This window comes from Martes martes (genome assembly GCF_963455335.1).
Source record: "Martes martes genome assembly, chromosome: 8".
Lineage (NCBI taxonomy): Eukaryota > Metazoa > Chordata > Mammalia > Carnivora > Mustelidae > Martes > Martes martes.
This window is the reverse complement of record NC_137895.1, coordinates 3,166,098-3,188,423: the sequence shown is the minus strand read 5'-3', so window position 1 is coordinate 3,188,423 and position 22,326 is coordinate 3,166,098. Positions and strand designations below refer to the sequence as shown.

The window sequence follows — 22,326 nt, the reverse complement described above, 5'->3', positions numbered from 1 at the left end:
CTGCGAACCCTGCCGGCCGCTCACCGCGCCGGGCTCCGCGCGCCCCCGGGCCCCGCCCCGCCCCGCCGCCCCCTCCGCTGCCCCCGGCGCCCCTCCCGCCGCCTCGCCCCAGCAGCAGAGCACGGAGCCGGGCGTGGGTCCCCGCCAGCCGCCGCGACACGGAGCCCAGCCGCCCGGGCCGCAGGCACCACACAGCCTCCCCAGCGTCGCCCTTTAACTCCGTCAGCGTCCGCGCCGTGCGTCTGGCGCGCCTGGGACGGAGGCGGGACTTCCGGGTGCGCGTAGGCACAACTTCCGGAAGGAGGCGGAAGAGGCTCTAGGCTCTAGGCTCAGGAGTCCCGGGACCGCTGAGGGGCCACCCCGGGTTCGGGAAAGGGCCGCCGGGGCCGGTCGGCCGCGCTAGGGGTGTCGGGGGCCGCGGGTCTGAGGGATGAGGAGGGGCCATGGCCAGCGACGGGGCCAGGAAGCAGTTCTGGAAGCGCAGCAACAGCAAAGTCCCGGGCAGGTGGGTGTGACGGGGGAGGCCGGGTCGGGGTCAGGGGTCAGAGGTCAGGTGGGCGCGTAGGCCCACTGGGCTGCGGGCGGAGTCGGGGGTCTGGGGAGCGATGGCCTGGGCTGCGGGAGGACTGCTGGGGACGTGAGGGGCGTCGGGGGCACAGGGGGGTCGAGCGCAGGGTCTGGGAGGTCGGTGGCTGCACGTACGTCGAGGAAGGGAGGAGGCGGAGCGGCCCGCGCGTGTGTCCCGACACGGGCAGGCTCTCCTCCGTGCCGCTCCGGGGCTCCCTGGGGAGCCGAGAGGGGCCGGCTTGGGTCGCGATGCGAGGAGTTCGGTGGAGTGCGGGACTGCCCCGGGGCGGGCCGCGCTAGCCGGGCGGTGGCTTCTGCGAGGGGGCGTGGCGGCTCGGCCCGCTTGAATGGCCTCCTTGTCTGTGCTGCCGACGGCCGCGCTCGCCTCGAGCCGGAGGAGTCGCTCAAGTGGGTTTGAGACTCCCGGTGAATTTCCACGTACCCCACTTTCTGGCCTCAACCATCTGCTTTCTTGAGTCAGCAGCAGGAAGCAAATGAAGAGAAAAAAAAAAAAAAAAACAACCACCAGTAAAGGAAATGCATGCAGTGGCCTGGGTGCACCCTGGGAGCTGTTGGGCTCCAAAGTCCTGATCCGCCCGTCGCTGAGCGCTGGCCGGGCCGGGAACGTGAAGACAGCGCGTGGACAGTGCCTAGGAGGAACCGGGCGGCTGGCGAACTGGACTAGAGGGAAGCAGACGTCAGGATTCCTAGACATGGTTACTCTGGAAAGCAGCGTCGGAATACTGAAAGTTAGGAATCGTGGTATCAGAGATCCTCCACGGGGAACCGTTTATAACCCCAGCTTATTCTGACGCGTTGCATAGGACCCGCACTGGTGGAGTGGCAGAGCTGTGAACTTGGAACTCACTGTGTTCAGCCAGAAACGTTCCGTTTTCAGAGATTTGGGAGTTAGTAGCAGTCAGTTACCGGCTGCTCAGACACACGACTTCAGAGGGGATTGGCAGAGGTGGCCGGAGGTCCCGCTTCACGCCTGGGGTTGTGCGTGATGGAGGAAGAAAAGAGCTTTCTTCAAAACCAATATCAGAGTCAAGGTGATGTGAAAATTCTGGAAGGGCAGAGAATAGGAGGTCCCAGGAGTGACAGAGACGTACGCTCCAGAACATAGGCTCTGGGAGACGCGAGCCACGTGGCAGGAGAGCTTTTGTGTGTTGCCGTTAGGTGTTGAGATTTTGGTTCTTCCTCAGTCTAAATAAACCGATTCTTAGCCAGCCGGGCTCTAAGGATAGTTGAGCTGCAACGTGGAGTTATCATGGTGAATAACGCTTGGCCCGATGGCTGTGCCTCGTGGTAATTTGTCCTTGTGTTGGGTTCAGTAGTGTTCCCCCCCCCCCCCCAAGTTGAGTCCGCCTGGAAGCCTGTGACCTTATTGGGGAATAGCACCGTTGCAGAGGTAATCAAGTTAAAACGAGGTCATTCTGGGTTAGGGTGAGCGCTAGTCTAGCGACTGATGTCTTTAAAAGAAGAGGGAAATTTGGACACAGAGAACAGACGTAGGGAAGATGGCATGTGAAGACGGAGGCGGAGATTGGGGCCGTGCGTTCATGAGGCCAGGAAGGCCAATGGTCCCAGGCAGGCAGTGGAAGCTGGAGAGGCCGGAGGGATCGTCTCTGAGGAGTTCAGGGACAGTATGGCCGTGCCGGCACCTTGGTTTTGGGCTCCAGCCTGCAGAGCTACAGGAGGATCCGTTTCTTTCATGTTATGAGGGGCCCGGGAAGCTCGCGTGGTCCCCAGCTTCTGTGAGGTTCTGCGTCACCGGACACAGACTTCTGTTTCCTTCTGATTTTGGCGCTCTGCGTGTCTTAAGCATTTTGGCGAGTTACAGAGTTGGGGTGGAGTCTTGGAGAGCTGCCAGAGGCTGTCACCGCGGAGAGGGCGGGTCTGCCGGAAAGGCCTGCCCAGCGGCCTGTGCCCCGCGCCTCCTACGGTCTGGCTCTGGCGGTGCTGCTGTTTTGGGCACCGGGAGGGGTTGCGAAGGCAGGCTCTTTCGGCCATCAGTAGCTCACCTTCCTGCGGCAGTCGCCGCGTACTTAGTCCTTACCTGCACGAGCGCAGCGCTGGCGGAGTCCTGGCCCCATTCCTGCGGCTCTCCCCGCCCTTTCAGTGCGTCCCAGGATCGTCTCACTCTTGGAGTGTGGACCTTAGCCCAGGGAAGCACAGTGGAGGGAGAACAGACTCACCACAGAACACAGAACTGTTAAGGGGTCTTTCATACAGCGTAGCCCTTAACAGATCGTTAGCAATCATTCCGTCATCACACGGCCTTGTGACGATAATGGCAGGTGGTCACTGAGCTCTTACTGTTCGCCCCGCACGATTCTTGGTGGCCTGCAAGTGTGGCGTCTTCCTAGTGTTTCGGAGTTCCAAAGCCGCACGCTGTCTTGCAGCTGACACGTCCTGAGGTAGGCTCAGGTGACGGCCCTTGCGTGATTCCTCTGAAACGCCAGGAGGGCCCTTCATCACCCGAGCCCTGCCCAATTCCGGAGCCATATCGCCCACCCCTCCTTGCCTTGGACGTCGCCCTCCGTGGTACTGCGTGAGTTGCAGGTCCCCTGCCGTCTAAGCCGTGCGACACTCTTGTCAGTTTCGTGCTCTCCGAGCTGCCCGGAATGCTCTTTGCCCCCTCGCCTCTCCTTTGCCTGGTTATTTTATTGTTTTAATTTTCAAAGTCATCTCCAGTGCACCTCCTTGTAAAGCCATGTGTGTCTCCCTGCAGTCTGGGCCGAAGTACCGTTTGTGCATCAAACTCAGCATCGTTGGTATGTGCTCGTTTTCTCCAGACTGTGAGCTCTCTGAGTTTCGGGAGCCTTTCTGCCCTTTGCACTGTTAGTGCTGATAAATGGTGATAGGTTCAGCCCACCTTCCGGGTTAATCTGGAGGGAGTAGTGATCTCTTTCTTTCTTTCTTTCTCTCTCCCTTTTTTTTTTAAAGATTTTATTTATTTATTTGACAGACAGAGATCACAAGCAGGCAGAGAGGCAGGCAGAGAGAGAGGAGGAAGCAGGCCCCACGCTGAGCAGAGAGCCGGATGCGGGGCTCAATCCCAGGACCCTGAGACCATGACCTGAGCCGAAGGCAGAGGCTTTAACCCACTGAGCCACCCAGGCGCCCCTGGAGGGAGTAGTGATTTGGCCAGGGTCTCGCACTGCGGGAGAGGTGGTCTCGCAGTAGCCCCCGTCCTCTGCTCACACTGGTTCTTAGGTTGTCTTGGCTGGAGCGTCCTTAGAAATTCCTCTTCTGGATGAGGCAGGCTGTGTGATACGGTGGAAGCATCTTTGACTTGGTTCTGTGGTCTGGGTTTCAGCCTTTTTTTTTTTTCTACTAATCTCTGTGTGACTGTCACGTTCTGTCAGCCCTGGGGCCGTTGGTTTCTGGCAGGGTAACCGGATGAAGCTGGCTTTGTCCTGAGCGGCTGGGACCTCCAGGCGCATATTTATTTGGCCGAGTCTAGTTCTCTTTGATGAGCCTGAGAGAAGGCCTCTTGGAGCAGCTTCGAGAATTTGAAAATTTTATTCATTTGGTAGCTATTTGTTTAACTCACACTCAGTGCCCATAACAGTTCCAGAGATACACCAGTGAACCGACAGATCGGAGCCAGTGCTCTCACAGAGCTTGCCGTGGAGCGGGAAGGTCAGAGAATGAAGACCACGGCTCAGTTAAGAAGAGATCACCCATGAGAGGAGGGAGCTGTCATCCTGGGATGGAAGCCTCAAACAGAGCCTTGGGATGGCCGGTCCGGAGGCACGAGGCGTGGGCAGGGTTCCTGGTGCTAGGATGGCCAGAGCAGCCCTCCCAGAAGAGGCACCATTTGAGCAAGACTTGCAGGAAGTGAGCAAACAGGCCCCCTGGGTGGCTGGGAGGACAGGGGTCCGGGCAGGAGGCCAGTGAGTGCCAAGGCCCCCGTCGGGCGCGGCAGCGGTGTGCTTGAGAAGCGCGGCGGGCCTGGTGACCGCAGCCGAGGGAAGACGGGGACAGTCCTGGGGCGCAAGGTCTGGAAGGTGCTGGGAGCCGGCCTCGTGGTCACAGTGGAAAGACGTGGGCTTTCCGTCTCTTACTGCGATGGGGGAACGGTTTGGAGGGTCTTGGCAGAGGCGTGGCGGGATCCCCCTGGCCTCTGGGTGGATGGTAGGTTAGGGGCCGGGAAGGCAAGGGCATGAGCAGGGAGGCCGGTTCCCAGGCTGCGGCGAATGTCCAGGTGAGAGAGGATGGCGGCGCTGTAAGGACCGGGGGTGGAAGGTGGGGGTCACGACAGGTTCGGTCTCTGACTCTGTGCGGCCCGTCCTTTCTTGGGTCACTGACTCACTTGGCTTCCGAGGGGCGGTTGCCCTCTGCAGTTGCGGGTGGCACTCTTGTCACACGTAACTATAAATGGCAGGACGAAATCACGGCCCACCGTGTGTGCGAGCGCAGGCCGCCCTCCGGTGTGGGTCCGCCGGTGGCTGTGGCAGCTCGGCTCTTCCCGCAGGAGGCGGTGTGGCCGGCGGGGCCTGGGAAGGGTGACATTTGTGAGTGGCGGCAAGAAGGGCCCAGATTGCATCCGGCGGGGCTGCGGGTGCTTGGGGTAGCGCCGGAGCGGGGGATGGCTCACGGCGTTGGGAGGCCGCTTTCAGCTTCGGGCGGGCGCAGCCTGAGGCGTCTCCGAGCTGGTGAGACGTCCGCTCCACGGTCTGGCCGGGCCGCCGTCACTCATCGGCGGAGGGGAGGCCGTTCGTGCGTTCAGGACGTACTCCGGGCGCCGGCCCGTGCCGTGCTGCAGGCTGAGCCGAGAAGTGTGGCTCTGGGCGGCGCGGGGCTGAGGGAGACACAAGCACGTCCTGTGTGCTTCGAAGGTCAGCATCCGGGGGCGCGGGCCGAGGCACAGGACCCCGCGGCAGTGGGAGGCCGCGCCCTTCCAGCAGAGGTCATGCCTGACCCGAGCCCTGGAGATGCAGAGGGCCAGATGCAGAGCGGGGAGATGCGGGGTGGGCGTCAGAGCGCGCCTGGCGGGGGGCCCCGGGGCTGCGGAGGAGGACGGCAGCCAGGGAGCCTTGTGAGAAGATGGGCGGGAGGCGGGCGCGGCTCGGGAGGTCACAGAAAAGAGCCGTGAGAAAGCACTGAAGGGAGGTGCTCGGTCCTGTTCATGGTCCTCGAGGAGAGGAGGGATGGCCGAGGGGGGTTGGCTCTGCCCTCAGGCTGCGGCTGGAGCGTGGATTCCCCGACGGCCTCAGCGTCGGCTGTTGGGGGTTGAGGTGACCTGCAGCGTTCTGGCCGGAGGAATGGGGTGTGGTTGCAGAGTCGCGCTCCCCAAAGAGGTCCATGTCCTTATCCCTGGAGCCTAGAACCAGGTCACCTGGCAAAGGAGAGTGAATGTTGTGGAACCTGAGACATTAACTTGTCCTGGGCGACCTGGCGGGTCCAGCGGAGCGAGCGCGGACAAGTGGTCAGGATCTACAGCTGCCGCACGCTGGTCGGCCGTCGCCGACTCTGGAAATGGAGGAAGGGACCACGAGCCGGGGGGGGGGGGGTGTGTGGTGGCCTCCGGCCGTGGGAGTGGCCTTCTGCCTGAAGCTGGCGGGGACCTTGGTCCTTCAACTGCAGGAAACAGAATTCTGTCAACAAGCCGCGGGGGTAGGAAGTGGACTCTCCCCAGTGCCTCCCTAAATGAGTGCAGTGGCCACACCTGGACTTTAGCCCCCTGAGACCTGCTTTGGACTTCTGGCCTCCAGACTTTAAGATGATAAATGTGTGTGTTTGAACCACTGTATGTGGCAGATCGTTAACAGTAGCCGCAGGAAAACCCTTGGGCGGGAGGAGGGTGGGCAGAGAAACGTGCGGGAGGGACGTCGGACGGGAAGGGTTGTGGGTGGCCCTCCACACCTGGCCCTGCAAAGTCCTGCCCTTGAATGTGGACCGGGTACCTGCAGCTGTCTTCCCGGGTGGGCCGGCCCCCCACCGCCCACCTCTGCAAAGTGCATTTAGTCCCGAAGGGCGGGAGCAGAGCTGGAAGGGCTCCACCCGTAGCTTGTGTCTTCTTGGGTCCAGGAACTAGGCAGAGGCCCTGCCTCCTTTCTCGGAAGCCCGGAGCTGCGGCCCTGACCAGCTCGTTCTTGTTCTTAGAAACTTGTTTATTTCCTTGCTTGTATTTTTCAAGTGGCTGTTTGGACGGAGCGCATGTTTCTTCTTCTTTTCCCGGGTCGTGAGGAACTGGGGAGTCTCTCCGGCGGGCGTCGAGCGTCCTGTGCGGGCGGGTCTCTTCTGGGCTCCGTCTGTGAGTGGAGATGGTGTTACTGTGCCAGTGCCTGGGAAGCACTGGGGGGGGGTGCGGCGCTACGTACACAGTTCCTTTTGCTTGTTTGTTTCTTGTGGTCCTGTTTCATGTTATTTAAATGCCTTTTAGCTGGCCTGGAAATAATTTTGAAAAATAAATATGAATCATGTTTTTTCTCTCTTACGTTATTTGTCGAATGTAGCAAGTCAAGACTCTTATGGGTCAATTTTAAGTGTGGACAGAAATGATTAAATAAATCCCTCATGACTTCAATTAAAATTTTTTTTTTAAGAACTGAGAGCAAGAGGAAGTATTCCATTCCCCGAGTGCTGTGAAGGTCCCGTCGGAGGTCATGGGTGGGAACCGGTTGAAGTGCCCTGGCAGCCCGCTTCTGTTCTTCTGTTCCCCAGGCTGCCCTGGGCCAGCCCTGCCTGCGTGCCGCACGGAGAAGGACAGTGGCGTAGTGACCTGGGGCCAGCGAGGGACACCTGCCTCTCCCCGGCCTCTCCAGCAGCTCCGTCTCTAACCACTCCTCAGCTTCTCTATGTTCAGACACGCCCAGTGTGGAGTCGGGCCCTGCAGGCCCTTCGGGGTGCAGCACGGGTCTGCTCGGGGGGCCCGGGCCTCGCGTGGGATCCTGCACACAACTGGGCACGGGGATGGCCAGCCTTGGGAGCACGGCTGCGGACAGAGGTCCTGGGCCGGGGTGTTGTGGCACACCCCGCGTGAGGCAGCGTGGGCCTTGTGACACTGCTCCTGTGCGACTGCTTCTCTCCTGCCAGGCTCCTGCCATGTAGCGCGCCATCGGCCCTTCCTGTGGCCGGGGGTTTGCCGACCGGGGAGCCTGGGCTGCAGGCGGGTAGCAGAACCCCCTGGGCTCAGCCCTCACCCAGCTCCTCAGACCTAGAGGGTGGGGAACCTGGTTCCCGTGTGCTTGGATTTGCACAGTCTGGGGTTCCTTCAGGGGGCGAGGAACAGCTTCTTCCGGCTTCGCCCTGATGTCCCCTCCACAGACCAGAGGCAGAGGGGTTGGGAGGCCCAGAGGGAATGGGGCAGCCTGGGTTCTTCCCATTTTTGGGGCCCTGGACTTGGGGGACTTTCATTTTGAGTATCCGCAGTCTTTCTCTTCCCCCAGTCTGAAATGCTGTTTCCTCTTTTCTGGGGGTTAACATGGAAATTCCAGCCCGAGTGCTGAGGGTCGCAGGGGTGCCTGTAGCCATCAGTGGTTAGAACAGTGTGGGCTGTCTGCGGTCGCCTAAATTAAGGGCTGCAGATGCTGTCGCCATCACGCGCACAGCCGGCCCGGGAGCACGCGCACCCGGCCCTGGGGCTGCCCTGCCCGTGTGTGTTCCTCCCCGCATGGAGGGTGCCGACAGGGTTGCGTGTGCCCTGCCCTGCTGCTCCCGAGCGAGGGAGCCGCCTCTGAGTCTGGGCGTGTGCCAGTTCGGGGCCGTACATTTCGGGACCCCGACGGCATTAGCTCTGTTCCAGGGGGCCCTAATGGGTGCTTTTGCCCATCCTGGGGTCCATCTTTCGAGGGTCTGGAGTCCGCCGGCACTGTGGAGGAGCCGTCCTTTCCTGGTGTGTGCCCGTGCCCCGGCGGGCATGTCTGTCGTCTGCCGGCTACCTTCTCACACAGCCTGTGCATTGGAGCTTGGCCATGCTGCTGGTGGCCAGCCCCCCTCGGTCCGGTTCTTACGCGTGCCGCGGAGCAGCTCTCCAAGTTTGTTCCCGCACATACCTTGCTCCAGTCTTGAAATGACCCTTCTTCCAGAAAACATTTGTCCTAAACTGAACGATAGAATAAGGCTTGCTGGCCCTAAGGCTTATGCCAGAGGAGACAAAGAGCGCTTGGTCCCTGTCCTCTGGATGAGCTTCTGATCCTTCACGGAAAGCCCTCTGCAGGGTGACTGGGATTGTCACCTGGCGTTGGGCATGATGTGGGTGGAGAGCAGGGTGAAGGGCAGGGTCTTGGAAAGGGGACGGTCCCTCAGTGCCACTGTGGACATTGGAGACGGGGATGGTCCCTCGGCGCCGCTCTGGACATTGGAGATGGGGACAGCCCTTTCAAGGGTGCCGATGCACCTGCTTCTCTTGTTTTCTGGCGACTCTGTTTGCAGGTGGTGAAGCCAGCCAGCTGGTGGGACCATGGGTTGTGCTATTGGGGTGGGGACCTAAAAGGAGTGTTGGGGCTGCTTCCAGAATTCAGGCTGGCGCTGGGAGAGAAAAGCTTTATGTCTTTGTGATGGTATTTTCCTCCTTTCAGGGCGTTGGGCTGTCTGATCGGGTGGAGGAGGAGCGCAGAAGGCCCCCTCTTCTGTTCGGAGAGTGAGCCCACCTCCGCCGACGGCAGCCACCCCGCCCTGCAAGCCGGCAGCGCTGCGGGTCCTTCTTCGACCCCGGCTGCCGCACTGCGTGTGGGACTGCCTGGGAGGACGGGTGGCTCTGGACCCCATTTTATTTTCTCTCTTGAATCGATTTTCTGCTCCCAGACCAGTCACTAGAGCCATCATGGCGTTTTTTGTCTCAACCAAACATGGCTTCATGGATGCACCTGATTCTCAGCGGCTCTTCGAGGTTGGGTCAGGCAAGGGAAATGCAGGAGCTGATCAGAGGGCACTCTCCTTCTGTCTCTCCTGTGGAACTTAACTCTTTCACATGTAAAAGGCTCAATCATTCAAATATTTGTATAACAAAGTAAGCATTTATTGGATACCTTCTGTGTGCCCACCAGGTCCTACAGTTGCTGACCTGGACCCCCCGCAGGGCAGCCTGGGGCAGCGTGGGTGAGGGGAGGGAGGTGCTGGTGGAGGGCAGAGGTGACCCCAAACCGGACCTTGAAGGACCTTCCGTTCCTGTAGGTCTGTGCTGAGCTGTGGGGGTGTTCTGTACGCAGCTGAGGAAAAGGTGACCAGGAGAGAGAAGAGCGTTGCCAGCAGGGACGCCAGCAGGGACCGACTGATGAGCTTGGGCCGTCAGACTGCGGGGAGTGGGGGGTGGGAGTTGGGGGGGCTGGAGGCCAGCGCTGGCTCCAGGCAAGGGTGGTGGTGTGGGGAGGGGCGGGGGGGGGGCATAGGGAAGGTTCCTCGTGTTTCCCAAGGGCAGTAGGAAGACTGTGCAGACTTTGAGCTGGAGAGTGAAGCTGTCCCCTGATTGGCAGAGCTGAGACCAGAACCAGAGGCAGCAGTGCGAGACGTTGACAGAGGGGAGGGTGGAGATGTGGAAATGGTTCAGGGTTTCGGAGGACCTGGAGATTGGCTGAATGTGGATGGCGTGCTTCGGGGAGGAGGGAAGGGGGGCCCTCGGGTTCTTGGATTGCTGTTCGTGGAGATTAGGTGATGGAAGGAGTTGGTGACCTGGTCAGAAGGAGAGAATGAGCCCCGAGCCAGGGTGATGGGGACAGCAGGTGGGTTTTTGATGCCACAGACAAGGGCAGCCCAGGGAGCACCAGGAGCAGCTGGTGGCAGAGGGTGTGAAGGGTGCAGGAGGCTGGGGGCGCTTGTCGGTCTTCCTGCCTGATCTGTGGGGTTGTCCCGGAGCTGGACACCGTGAGAAGTGGGTGTGAAGCGTGGCCACTGGGGCAGAGCTGCCTTCTGTCGTGGCCCTGTTGATGCGAGGTGGGGAGGGTGTGGCTGAGTTGGCAGTGGTGCCCAGAGGCAGCTGTTTGAGAACCCTTTACCTGGAGATGGGCAGGAGCATCAGGAGAGAGCGCGGTTCCCCATACAGTGGGAAGAAGGCAGGGTTGGGTCCTCAGCTGTGGGGAGTGGAGGTCAGGGATGTGCGACAGTCTCAGAAGCCTCCGGACAGGCCTGGTAGGAAGGGGGGGTGCGGTGGCGTGGGGTCAGAGAGCGAGGTCAGAAGGGCTGGGTGCGGTGCATCTGGAGGCCAGACGAGGGCAGGAGGATTGAGGGGGATGGGACTTGGGGGTGGCCGGCCACCACGCTGTGTACTTTTCTTGCTAATTCCCAAGCTTGCTTGCTTCTTACTCTCACCTTCTGTTTTCCATAACACGCACCCATCGCTCTTGTTTGGGTTGGGGTCTGGCAGGCGTGGAACGCTGTGAGTTTTGGGCGCGTAGCGTGATGATTTGTGTATGTCCTGAGATGGTCACCAAGCCTGTCCTTAGCCTCCGTCACCACACACAGTTCGGATCGCTTCTCTTCGGATGAGAGCTTGTGAGGTCTGTCTCAGCCGCCGTCAAGCCTGTGACACAGCGTTGCTAGCTGCAGTCACCGTGCGCACACATCACTTCCCCGGGACTTGTTTAAGTTGGTGCCTCCCGCCCGTCTTCACCTGTTTTGCTTCCCCCTCCCCCACTGGACAGCCACCAGCCTGTCCCTTGTACCTGTGCATTTACATGGTGCTCTTCTTCTGTGAAGGAATGCTTGACCTAAACGTGGTCATTTCCAAGATCTATTTCAGGAGACATCCGTGGGGCACCTTGCCGATCGACCCAACGATTGCCTGAGTCTCTGGTGGGTTCTGGGGGCCCCAAGGAGCGTGACAGGAGGCAAGTCCCATCCCTTTTGTGGGGAGCTCATGGCCCCATGGGGGCACTAGGTGGCCGAGAGCGTGTGGGACAGGCTGAGCGTCGCTGCCAGGCGGGGTGGCATGGCTGTCTTTGCTGGGTCGGCTCGAGAGACACTCTGACCCGGGTCCGTGGGGCCCAGTGTTCCTGCAGTTGCCTCCACGGGCCGAGAGTTCCAGACTCTGCTGTGGGCGGAGGGACGTGGGAGTTGTTTGCTGTGGTGATGGTGGTGTTTCATGCGTTCTCCTCTGAAGCCCTCCAAAGTTAATTCCCTCGGAAAACTTACTTCTCCTGAATATTAGATAAACCTGGGGAACATTGCGGTGTGTTCGAGCGAGCCTGATGGTAAGTCAGTCGCTAACTGAGTTCCTATTTCAGAGAAGTGCCGTGGAGCACAGAGGGGTGCGGCGCAGTCTGGGGGCCTGGCCCGGGAGGCTGCCGGCTGCGGCGGGGCTCCAGACCTGCCCGCTGACACCCCGCGACTGAGATGCAGGCGAGCATCTCCCAAGTGCTGGGTCGGGCTCTTCATTTCCTTTTTGACGCTTCGGATGTGTCTTTTCTGTACTTTTCCTTCGTCTCACGCTTCACTGTCTCCCTCGGGGCTGCTTCAGCCCCCGCTACTCCAGCCTTTCCCAAGGCACACAGAGCTGCCCTGGTCCCCGGCCTGTCAGTTTCGTTTCCAAGCCGGGGCCTTGGTGTCGGGGTGTGTGTGTGTGTGTGTGTGTGCGTGCGTGTGTCAGTTAAACCAAAGAAGTGTTTGCTGGGATATGTGGGAGAGAATGGCCTTCTCGTCACGCAGCATTCCTCCTTCCTTCTGGAATTCTGCCTGTGACTCTGCTCACTTCCCTCTTGCTTCTCCCGCTGCTGCGCTCACCCGTGTTGGGATGCTCGCCCGCCGGAGTCAGGGGGCCAGCTGTCCCTGTGTCCCTGCTCCCTAGCATCGCCCCAGCTCCGGTGTCGGCCCGGCCCGCGGCAGGGGCTCAGCCAGCATCTGCCAACTGAAGGGTGCCCTCCAAGGGAAGGCCGGGCTCGAGCACTTCACCATCACAGGTGTGCCCTCGGACAGCCTTGGGTGCTGGTTCATTACACTCTCCCTGCCCCTAGCTGTAAAGGCTGCGGGGCCGAGTCCTGAGGAGCCAGTAGTGGTTGCTCCGGGGCCCCCATCTCTCTTCTCTGGGCCTCCCCCGGCTGACCTGTGTCTCCAGCCTGTCCTCACTTGTGACCTCCTCCGTCTGGGGGTGCCCCTCGTTCCCACCTCCTGCCTGCAGTGAACCTCAGCTGTTCCGTCCTCGTTGCCTGCCTCCCCCTTCCTGGTGGTGACGTTCCAGGGGTGGCTCCCTGTGCCTCGTGCGGGAGGGGTGTGTTCTGTTGAGAACTTGGGGGCTGTTTGGGGGGGTCCTCTTCGGGGCGCCATCCCTGGGGCATCTCTCCCCCGGCCCATCCCTGGTGTGCCCCGTGTGGTGCTGTCCGTGGTCCTGGCGCCTCCCTCTCACCTGGATGGGAGCATCTGTGGGGCCGCAGGGGGGATCCGTGACGCTTCGTGAGTTCTCCTGTATTTGTTCTTCCGTCTGAGAATCCTTCATGGCCGCTCGGTTGTGTGTTCATCAGGATGGAGACCTGTCCCGCCCAGAGAATGCAGCTGTGGTCCCTGCTGTTGCCTGCTGGTAACGAATGAATCCTTCTGAAGTTTCATGGTCTTGGGGGGGTGATACATGCCTGTCATTTTCACTGGAAGCCGCTGGAACGTCTTGTTCTGTGCGGGTAGCATCAGGGGCTTCTGTTGTTCGGGGCTGCAAAGGTGGACTCGGACTTGTTTAAGGGTCTGCCTTTGACGGTTTAAAGGTGTGCCTTGCTTCACCCTCCCCCCTCACCCACCATGGCCCAGCAGCCTTCCCGGACACCTGGTCAGGGAGGAGACCCTCCTGCTTCTCCCCCGCCCCCTTCCTCCTCCTCCCACTCCTTCCCTTTCTCCCTCCCTTCTTCCCTCCCTCCCTCCCTTTCAGCATCTTTGTGGAGCCGTCATTTGCATAGCCTCTGTTTCGCTCACTTAAAGCGTACAGTGTTTTTAGTCTATTTGCAGAGTTGGGCAGTCATCACCACAGTCAATTTTAGAACATTAGCCTTGGCACGCAGAGAAACCCCAGGCTCCCCGGCAGTGACTCCCCATTCCCGCCTCCCCAGCCCCTGGCTGCCACGCATCTGCTTTTTGTTTCTGCAGACTTGCTTGTTCTGGACATTTGCTCATTCCCGTGTGTGGATCATATGACTGTGGTCTTCGTGACCGGTTTCTTTCACTGAGTGTGATGTTCTCAGGCTCCATCCACGTGGGAGTGGGTGTCAGCTCTTCGTTCTTTGTTGGAACCTGCTAGTACATTCCGGTGTGTGCCTAGGCCACCCATCGATGGGCCTGGGGACTGTTCCCACACTTGACTGTTACAGAGCTGAAGCCACCGCATCCTTTCCCTGGACCCAGTGTCCCCGCCTCCCCACCCCTCTGCTTCTCTGTCTATTCAGAATTTGTTTTTGTGGCCGTCACGCACTAGGAGTTTGACTAGTTGTGTATGTATCCAACAGGATAGATAGTTTCATTATCTCTTCTTAAAAACTTTCTGTAAGTGATGTCAAACTGGGCCTACGCAAGTTAGTCTTCAGCGGTATGTTTACAAGTTTACCGATCTTGGTTCTTGCATTTCCTTCGTGTTTGCTGTGGTTAGTGTTCCGTTATACTCGTGTTCCAGCTGATAATGGGCAAATGCATAATGTGAATTCATTTTTCACTTGTTAATGTATGAAGGGTTTTCTGAAATTTTCTTTTTTGGTGCTCGCGACACCGCTGAACCTGTCTCCTTACGCGAGGGTTTCTCACGGCGTGTGCCTGGGAGTGCCATTATGTCACGTGTAGCTGCTTTCCGTAAGGAATCACTGGGGTCGTCTTTAAAGCCAAGAGTTACTGTTGTGTTTTTAAGCAGTACTATTTATTAAAAAGTTTATTGGTGAGCATATTTTTTAAAGAACGGTTTCATTATGTGGAATGAGGTAGGCGTGTTAGTTGCCACTTACTCTTTTAAAATGGCTTTCTCTGAAGCCTACTTTTCTTTTTAGCTATGCAAGGCCAGATAAAAATGCAATTTTAATAAGATAAAATGAGATGCCTTTTAGTCTGAGCTTGAACTTTGCTGGAACATTTTCTGCTCAATAAACACAAGTGGTGTGCCCGTGAAGAATTAACGCACTGGCGCCGTCCTGGCAGGGAGGGGCCCACAGTGCGCGGTGCTGCTGTGTGACTCATGCAGATGCCTTGCACAGAGAGGGCAGAGACCCCCTGCCCGCTGGTCTGGAGCCGTCTTCGTGTCCTGAGACATGAGGGAAGGGGGCAAGCCAGCAGGATAGGTACACAGTACTGGCGAATGCTGCCTATAGGTCACTCAGCGGTCGCCAAGCTGCTGCCGGTATGACGGTCTCATTTCTTATAAGTTCTTACGCCCATTTCTGGGACAAGGCAGCTAAAGCTGAAAGCAGTTACCCAGGCTGTTTGATTCTTGAAAACTGGAAACCTTCTACGAGGTCAGGGGAGCCTCCAGGAGATTTCTGGAAAGGGATGCTACAGAAGGGTTGTGCTTGACCTCCATGGGCTGATATTTTCTCTTTCAAACGACAACAACAGCAGACCCCCAGACTCTCTGGATTCTGTGGGTCCGACTGGTCACAGTGGGGATGGCGCGTCTCTGCTCCGTGGTGTCACTGCGATGGTTCGGAGGCTGGGATGGAAATCAGAAGGAGGCGCGTGCCTCATGCCTGTCGCGGTTGATGCCGGCCCTCGGCTGGGACCTCCCCTGAAGCTGTCGGCTCTCGTGCTTCATGGGGGCTCCCCTCGTGGCTAGCTTGGACTTCTTCAGAGCCCGGTGGCTGGGTTCCAGGAGAGAACCCAAGGGAGCCAGCTGGAAGCTACGCTGCCTTTAAAAACTCAATCTTCATTGAGATTCCCATATAATAATAGTTCACCCATTTAAGTTCCCGTACAACGCCATTCCCTGGTTTAACGATCCAAGTCAGTGGTATTGTGGTGTCTCCGCAGACTTAGCTCGTCGTCGCCGTGGTCAACGTTAGACTATGTTTGTCCCCTCAAGAAGAAGCCCTGTTGTCTTCGCCGTCACCCCAGCCTCCCATCCTCCACCCCAAGCAACCACTAGTCTACCTCCCGTCTCCCTTCTGGACATCTCATGTCAGTGGGATCGTAGAACAGGCATTGTTTTATGCCCGGTGGCCTGCACGTAGTGGGGCGTTTTCAAGGTTCTTCATGTGTAGCGTGAGCCAGCGCTGTGTTTCAGAGCTGAGGACTAGTCCGTTGAAAGTATTCCAGGTTCGGGGCGCCTGGGTGGCTCAGTGGGTTAAGCCGCTGCCTTCGGCTCAGGTCATGGTCTCAGGGTCCTGGGATCGAGTCCCGCATCGGGCTCTCTGCTCAGCAGGGAGCCCGCTTCCTTCTCTCTCTCTCTGCCTGCCTCTCTGTCTACTGTGATCTCTCTCTGTCAAATAAATAATAAAATCTTAAAAAAAAAAAAAAAAAAAAAAAAAAAAAGAAAGTATTCCAGGTTCCACGTTTCTGTCTTCCTAGGCCGTTGTAAATACCAATGCATTTTAAACATTTTTATCGGTAGACTTAAAGGTTCTTGCGAGTTTGGCGTCCAGTGTGCGTGGCTTTGGCTGCCCGGTACTCCTCACCACGCCCGCCACAAATTGGGGGCCAGAAGAGGTCCGTTAGATTTTGCTGAGACATTTTAGGATATAAAAGGGAACGTTTTCTGTAATTAAAATGTTGTGCCACAGGCACAAGCATGGAGGAACGAATGGAAAACTGAAAAAATGCCCCAGTATAGAATAATCTCGTGTGTATGGAAGATGGTGTCTGCCGACCAGTAGGGAATAGGAGAGGGTTTTAAGCAATGTCATTGGAGCCGTGGATTATTTTTTTTAAAAGTTTTCTATAGTCTGTAGCAAAATAAAATAAATTCTAGGTAACTCAAAACTTATGAGTAAAAAACAAAACCGCGGAAGTGTGGAACTAGGACACAGTTGGAGGTTTACACCATCTCAGTAGGTCTGCTGGGCTGAGTGTTCCTGTGCTCCCCAAACTCGCCGGGAGCCCGGGGTGATGGTAGGACATGGTAGGACATAGGGCACTCCAGGGAGTGAGGAGGTCCTGAGCCTGGAGCCACCTGTGGTGGGATTAGACCCCAGAGAGCTTCCCTGCCTCTCCCGCCAGGTGAAGACGCAGCGGAAGGCACCCGCCGAGGCCCTCACCAGACACTACCTCTGCCGCCGCCTTGGTCTTGTACCTCCGGGCTCCAGAGCCATGGGGAGTAAACGTCTTTGCTTATAAGCTGCCCCGTGTGTGGTATTTTTGTGCCAGCAGCCAGGATGGACTTAGGCAGTTGGGGGTGGGACCTTTTTAAGTAGAGTCACCAGAGGAGAGACTGTGTAACGCAGAAGAGTGAGGCTGACTTAACCACGGAGACCTCTAAGCTTCCGTGAGCCGCGAAGACGGATTTGTCGCCTGTCACCATTCTCTTCTCTTCTGGTTTTCTCTTGCTGCTCTGACAAGTCAGCATAACTCTCTTGGCTTATAATCAGTTACACTCTGTCTTAGGTGGTCAGAAGTCTGGCATGGGTCTTGCTGGGCTAAAATGAAGGTGTTGGCAGGGATTTCTGGACAGTCTAGGGAGAAGCCATTTCCTTAGTCTCTCCAGTTTCTGGGGGCTTCCCACATTCTTTGGCTCGTGGCCCCCTTTCTCCGTCTTCACAGCCGGCAGTGTAGCCTCGATCAGAGCGTTCTTTGTGGTTGTGCTCCCTCTTAGGAGGGAGGACGTTTAAGGACTCGTGATTAGATTGGGCCCACCTGATAACCCTAGCTACTCTCCCAGGGCTTGTGTCTTCGGTTGCATCTGCAAAGCCCCCTTTGCCGAGGGAGGTGACACATTTGCAGGTTCTGGGATTAGGACATAACATGTTTAGCCATTATTCTGCCCACCACGCTGCTGTGGACAGACCCCCTTCGGTGCATACGTGTCGCGATCCACGTTGGATAGACAAACTGCGGTGTAGTTATACGGTGGGACAGAGTGAAATTAATGGCTGTCCTGTCTGGGGAGGTGGCATAGGCAGCGAAGAGTTGTGCCTGTTCTAGTTTTAGGATTTTATTTATTTATTTTCTAAATTATTTTTTCTGTTCTTAGGACTGTAATTTTTTTATTTTTTAAAAAAGATTTTATTTATTTATTTGACAGAGAGACAGAGGTCACCAGTAGGCAGAGAGGCAGGCAGAGAGAGAGGGAGAAGCAGGCTCCCTGCTGAGCAGAGAACCTGATGTGGGACTCGATCCCAGGACCCTGGGATCATGACCTGAGCCGCAGGCAGAGGCTTAACCCGCTGAGCCACCCAGGTGACCCAAGACTTTCAGAAACTTTTAACAATTGGAATTAGTTATAGATTCCCAAGGAGTTGCCGAGAAGTGTGTAGAGATGTCTCGTGTGGCTGTCTTGTGATTATGTTTTTAAATTTAATACAGAGCGTACCTTTTTTGGTATGTAGCAATGGACATTGGGTGAATAAATGCATTTAAGTACATTGAATGGTGGTGATACGGGGACACAGTCATGATGTAATGCTTAGTGAAAAAGGTGGGATTTTCTTCTGTTTTTAAAAATTAAAACATTCCTCCGTGCATGAAAGGCCTCCGTGTATGCACTTGCTTTAACACGCTCACCCCCCGACAGTGTCCCACTGAGGGTGCCAGCTGGCATCTCTTGCACAGGGACTGTACCAGGAGGCCTCACTGCTAGTGGCTGAACCGAACTGGGGTTTGCTTGGTTCACATCCGAGGGGCTGGGGGCCTGGACCTGCGGGGCCGCACTACCTCCCGGGACCCCGTGCGTTGTCTCGTCTTTCCGCCATGCCTGTGTTCTCGGATGGTTTATATCTCCTGCTCATTCCTCATGCACGGTGGCCTGGCAGCTGGGAACCTCTAGGCCTCACACCAGTGCTCCAGGCAGATGACGAAGGGCCAGAACTGTGGTGACCGACCTGTGCTGGGTCACGGGGCCTCCCCTGGCTGGACGCCCCCGCCGCGGAGGAAGGCGCCCGCTAAGCTGACTGTTGTGGTTGTCTGCCACGGGGGCTGTTTTGTTTCCGTCCATTTTCCAAGTTCACTCTGACGAGCAGAAGACTTTATTTTAAAATTTATTTATTTATTTTTTAAAGATTTTATTTATTTATTTGGGAGAGAGAAAGCAGGTGCACGAGCAGAGGAGCAGCAGAGGCAGAGGGAGAAGCAGACTCACTGTGAGCAGGAACCCGACGTGGGGCTCGATCCCAGGACTCTGAGATCATCACCTGATGCTTAACCAACTGAGCCACTCAGGACCCCCAGAATAATAAAACCACTGAGTCTTCTAAAAAATACGTTTATCTCCCTCTTGTGATTGTGTTTCGTCTGTACACAAAATGGTACCAGACGGGCACTTCAGCCTTAGGTTGTGGTCCTGCCGGTGGCACACAGTCCGAGAGCGGAGGCCGCCTGAACTCGGCGACGCCAGGGGCTCCCGGCTCCCAGCGGCCGCTCACCAGCGGTGCCTGAGGCCTGGGCGATGCGATCAGGGCTGCGGCTCCCTGGGCTGAGGTCCGTTTTCCGGATAGGCTGAGTGCCCCGTTGTTTATGCGGCGTGTGGGCTTGTGCGGCGCCATTCATCCTTCTGGGTGGGCCCCGGGACCCGCGCAGCTGATGGGGAGTTGCTCCCCCAGGCGTGTGGCTTCCTGGGAACCAGAGCTTCCCCCAAGTTAGTGGCGGGTGCTGGAGGAAGCCAGAGAGAAGCTGACCGGTTTTCCTTTCCTTCCAAACAGCATCCAGCATGTGTACGGCGCGCAGCACCCCCCCTTCGACCCGCTGCTACACGGCACGTAAGTGAGGCCTGCGCTCCCGCCGCGTTCCGCCCACTCCTGGGGGCCGTGGTGACCCGCCTCCCCCCTGGGAGTCCCGAGAGGAGGAAGGAGTCTTCCCCTGAGCAGACACGTGTCAGGGCCTTGCAGGGCTCGTCCTCTGGAGAATGGCGGAGGGGGAAGCCCAGCCTGGAGAGGAGTGGAGTGGCCTGGGCAGGAGAGCACGTGCCTGGCACCCCGTTAGTTGGGGGCGGGGGGGTCCAGCCCTGGGCCTGTTCGTGGCACTCAGCTCGCTTGCCTTGACCTCCACTGTGCTCTCTGCCCCGTGTCTGGGCTCCTCCAGAGGCGGGCACACAAGAGGGAGGTGTGGCCCCACGACCCGTGCTGGTAGATGTTCCTGGACCCCCCGTGGGGGCCCTGGTTCTAGTGGTGCTGTGTCCGAGTCTGGACGTCAGAGGCCTGGGGGGTGGGAACAGCCCCCCCGCCCCCACTGCTGCCTCGGGAGGTTGGCGGGCACCGGCCCATGGCAGGTTTGGGGACTCTGAAGGCCGTGACTGTGCGGTGCTGGGGTTCCTCCCGAATGGCTTCTGTCACCGAGCAGAGACTGCTCAGCGGGACGGCCCCTCGAGAGCCTCTCTTTCCTGCCACTGAACTCTAGGAGTCCTCTTTTTTTTTAAATAGATTCGTTATTTACTTGAGAGAAAGAGAGCGCGCACGCAGCAGTTGTGGGGGGAGGGAGGAGGCAGAGGGAGAAGCAGAGCCGGGCAGGGAGCCCGCTGCAGGACTCGATCCCAGAGCCCCGAGAGCATGACCGGGGGCGAGGGCAGCTGCTTCACCGACGGAGCGCCCCGGGCGCCCGAGTCCTCTCTCGGAAGCCTCTTCACCCTCGGCTCAGCTGACGCTGAGAGCTCGAAGGTGCACCTTTCGTTCAGGGGCTCCGTTCCCACCAGTCGCAGGGCGAGTCCTCGCCAGCCCCCGAGAGGACAAGTCTGCCTTTGCTTTGCAGCTTGCTCAAGGCCGCGCCCAAGGTGCCCACCACGCCCGTGAAGGCCAAGAGAATCAGCACCTTCCAGGAGTTTGAGAGCAACACCAGCGATGCCTGGGATGCCGGCGAGGACGACGACGGACTCCTGGCCATGGCGGCCGAGAGCCTGAACACGGACGTGGTCATGGAGACGGCCAACCGCGTCCTGCGCAGCCACAGCGAGCGGCAGGAGCGCCACAAGCGGCGGGAGGCGCCGGGCCCCGAGCAGAAGCCAAAGCCTTCGGCAGAGCCGCCTCCGGTCCCGAGCGGTGACCTCCGGCTGGTGAAGTCCGTCAGCGAGAGCCACACGTCCGGTCCCGCAGGTGGGCTGGGGGCCCGAGGAGGCGACGTGCAGAGCTGATGGGGAGAGGGGCTCGAGTCCGGTCTAACTGTGGGTGGTTAGAGGGGTTCTGTCCTGTTTGCCGCAGCGGCTCGTGAAAGACCTGGAGGTTGGGATCCGCGTGTCCACAGGCCTTTCCAGGCAGCCGTGGCCTTTTCTTTGTGCCCGCAGCTGAGTGCGCCTCTCCTCTAGGTGGAGGGGCGTGGTGTGCGGCTTCCGTGGCCTGGCTGTGAGAGGCCCGCGGTGAGCACCAGGCCCCGGGGGACCATGTCTCCCCTCCAAGTGTGCCTCGGTTGTTCCAGGCGGGACATTTCCAGCTGCGGGGTCAGGCCAGCTGCACACGCAGAGCCTGCCCCTCCTTCGGCAGCTTCCAGTAACCGCCTCTCTCCTCAGGGCACCTGCGCACGGGCCCAGTCCGTAGCGTAGCGGGCGGGGTCTGGGGTGTGGAATCACTGCGTTCAGGTCATAAACTCAAGGATGGGATCAGAGCGTGTCTTGTACTCCCATGGCTGGCACTTGGTGGCCTTTCTGGAGACGGTGCTCGTTAGTTTTGCTCTTTTTGTTTTGGGGGTTTCTGTGACCTAAAGCAGATGAGCCTCGGTGATGGGTCAGGCACAACTCTCAGGGCTTGGGGTGCCCCAAGGAGGTCCCTGGCTTGGAGCGTGTGTTCTCTGGGGCGGTTGGGGACAGACACCCACACGCGATCAGTAAGGAGGCCTGGGGTGTGCGGGGAGGTGACAAGTGCTATGGGTCCAAACAGGTGGGGCGTGGTCACAGCAGGCTGGAGCTGGGGCGTAATCTTCAGTCAGACCATCCTGACGCCCTCCGCAGCGGGGGACACGTGAGCGTCAGGGAGGTGAAGGGGGAGGCGTGGGGCATGGTGGCAGAGGGCCCGGCCCGTGCAGCTGCAGACTCACGGACTCCCTCTCCCGGGGTCTCTGGGGGCCGGGGGCTTGCCCTGGTTTACGGAGGGGAGAAGAGGGCCTCGTGCAGCCTCAGCTTGCGCTGCTGGGACGCACGGAGCTGGCGTCGGGGTCCATCCCTCCGCCTTCCCGGGAGCTAACGTGTGAAACCTCAGCCTTGTCTGTAGGGGGGAACGCCGTGGATGCGTTCCTTCCTCCGGTGTTCATATTGGAATCTAAACTATTTTTCTTTAAAATAGGCTGAACCTCAAAGTATTTGAGCTTGAAGATGAAAATCTGGTTAGGGCGTCTGCGAGTGGTCGAGGACCCCTGAGACGGACGCGGTGCACGCTGGTCACTGCCTGCGCACCCTGGCCAGCCGGTGCCCTCAGCTGCGTCCCTCTTCACGTGCGCCGGCGCCCTGAATTCCCCTGCCCTTTGCTGTGCCCCCTGCCTCCGGGGCCTGGGTAGAGCCTGTGGGGCACCTGCCACCCGAGTGGTTGCTGTGGGGGAGGGTGCCATCTCGGCTGAGGGCAGAGTCTCGTTCTGGGAGGCCGGGGGGCTGCTGTGGCAAGAGCACCGCAGGCCGGTGGCGTGGGAGCGGCAGAGAGTTCTGTTCGTGGTTCTGGAGGCTGAGTCTGCGGTCAGGCGGCCAACACGGTTGGGTTCTGGTGAGGGCCCTCTTCGGGGTGCAGACGGCCGCCTTCTCACGGTATCCTCTTGTGGGGGAGCGTAGGGGGGGAAAGGAAGCTGTCTCGTGACTCTCTGCGA

General features: G+C 58.7%; 1 protein-coding gene across 2 annotated transcripts in view; it reads left to right on the top strand.

Moving 5' to 3' along the window:
- The first annotated feature begins 275 nt into the window (after positions 1–275).
- The window catches only part of TBC1D22A (TBC1 domain family member 22A), a 308,080-nt gene continuing 286,029 nt past the window's right edge, over positions 276–22,326 (top strand). For both annotated transcript variants that reach the window (XM_080811153.1, XM_080811152.1), the window contains exons 1-3: positions 276–505; positions 19,254–19,310; positions 20,296–20,636. In XM_080811153.1, the coding sequence (XP_080667279.1) occupies positions 444–505; positions 19,254–19,310; positions 20,296–20,636 (460 nt within the window). In that variant the 5' untranslated portion in view covers positions 276–443. The remainder of the gene's footprint in view (positions 506–19,253; positions 19,311–20,295; positions 20,637–22,326) is intronic.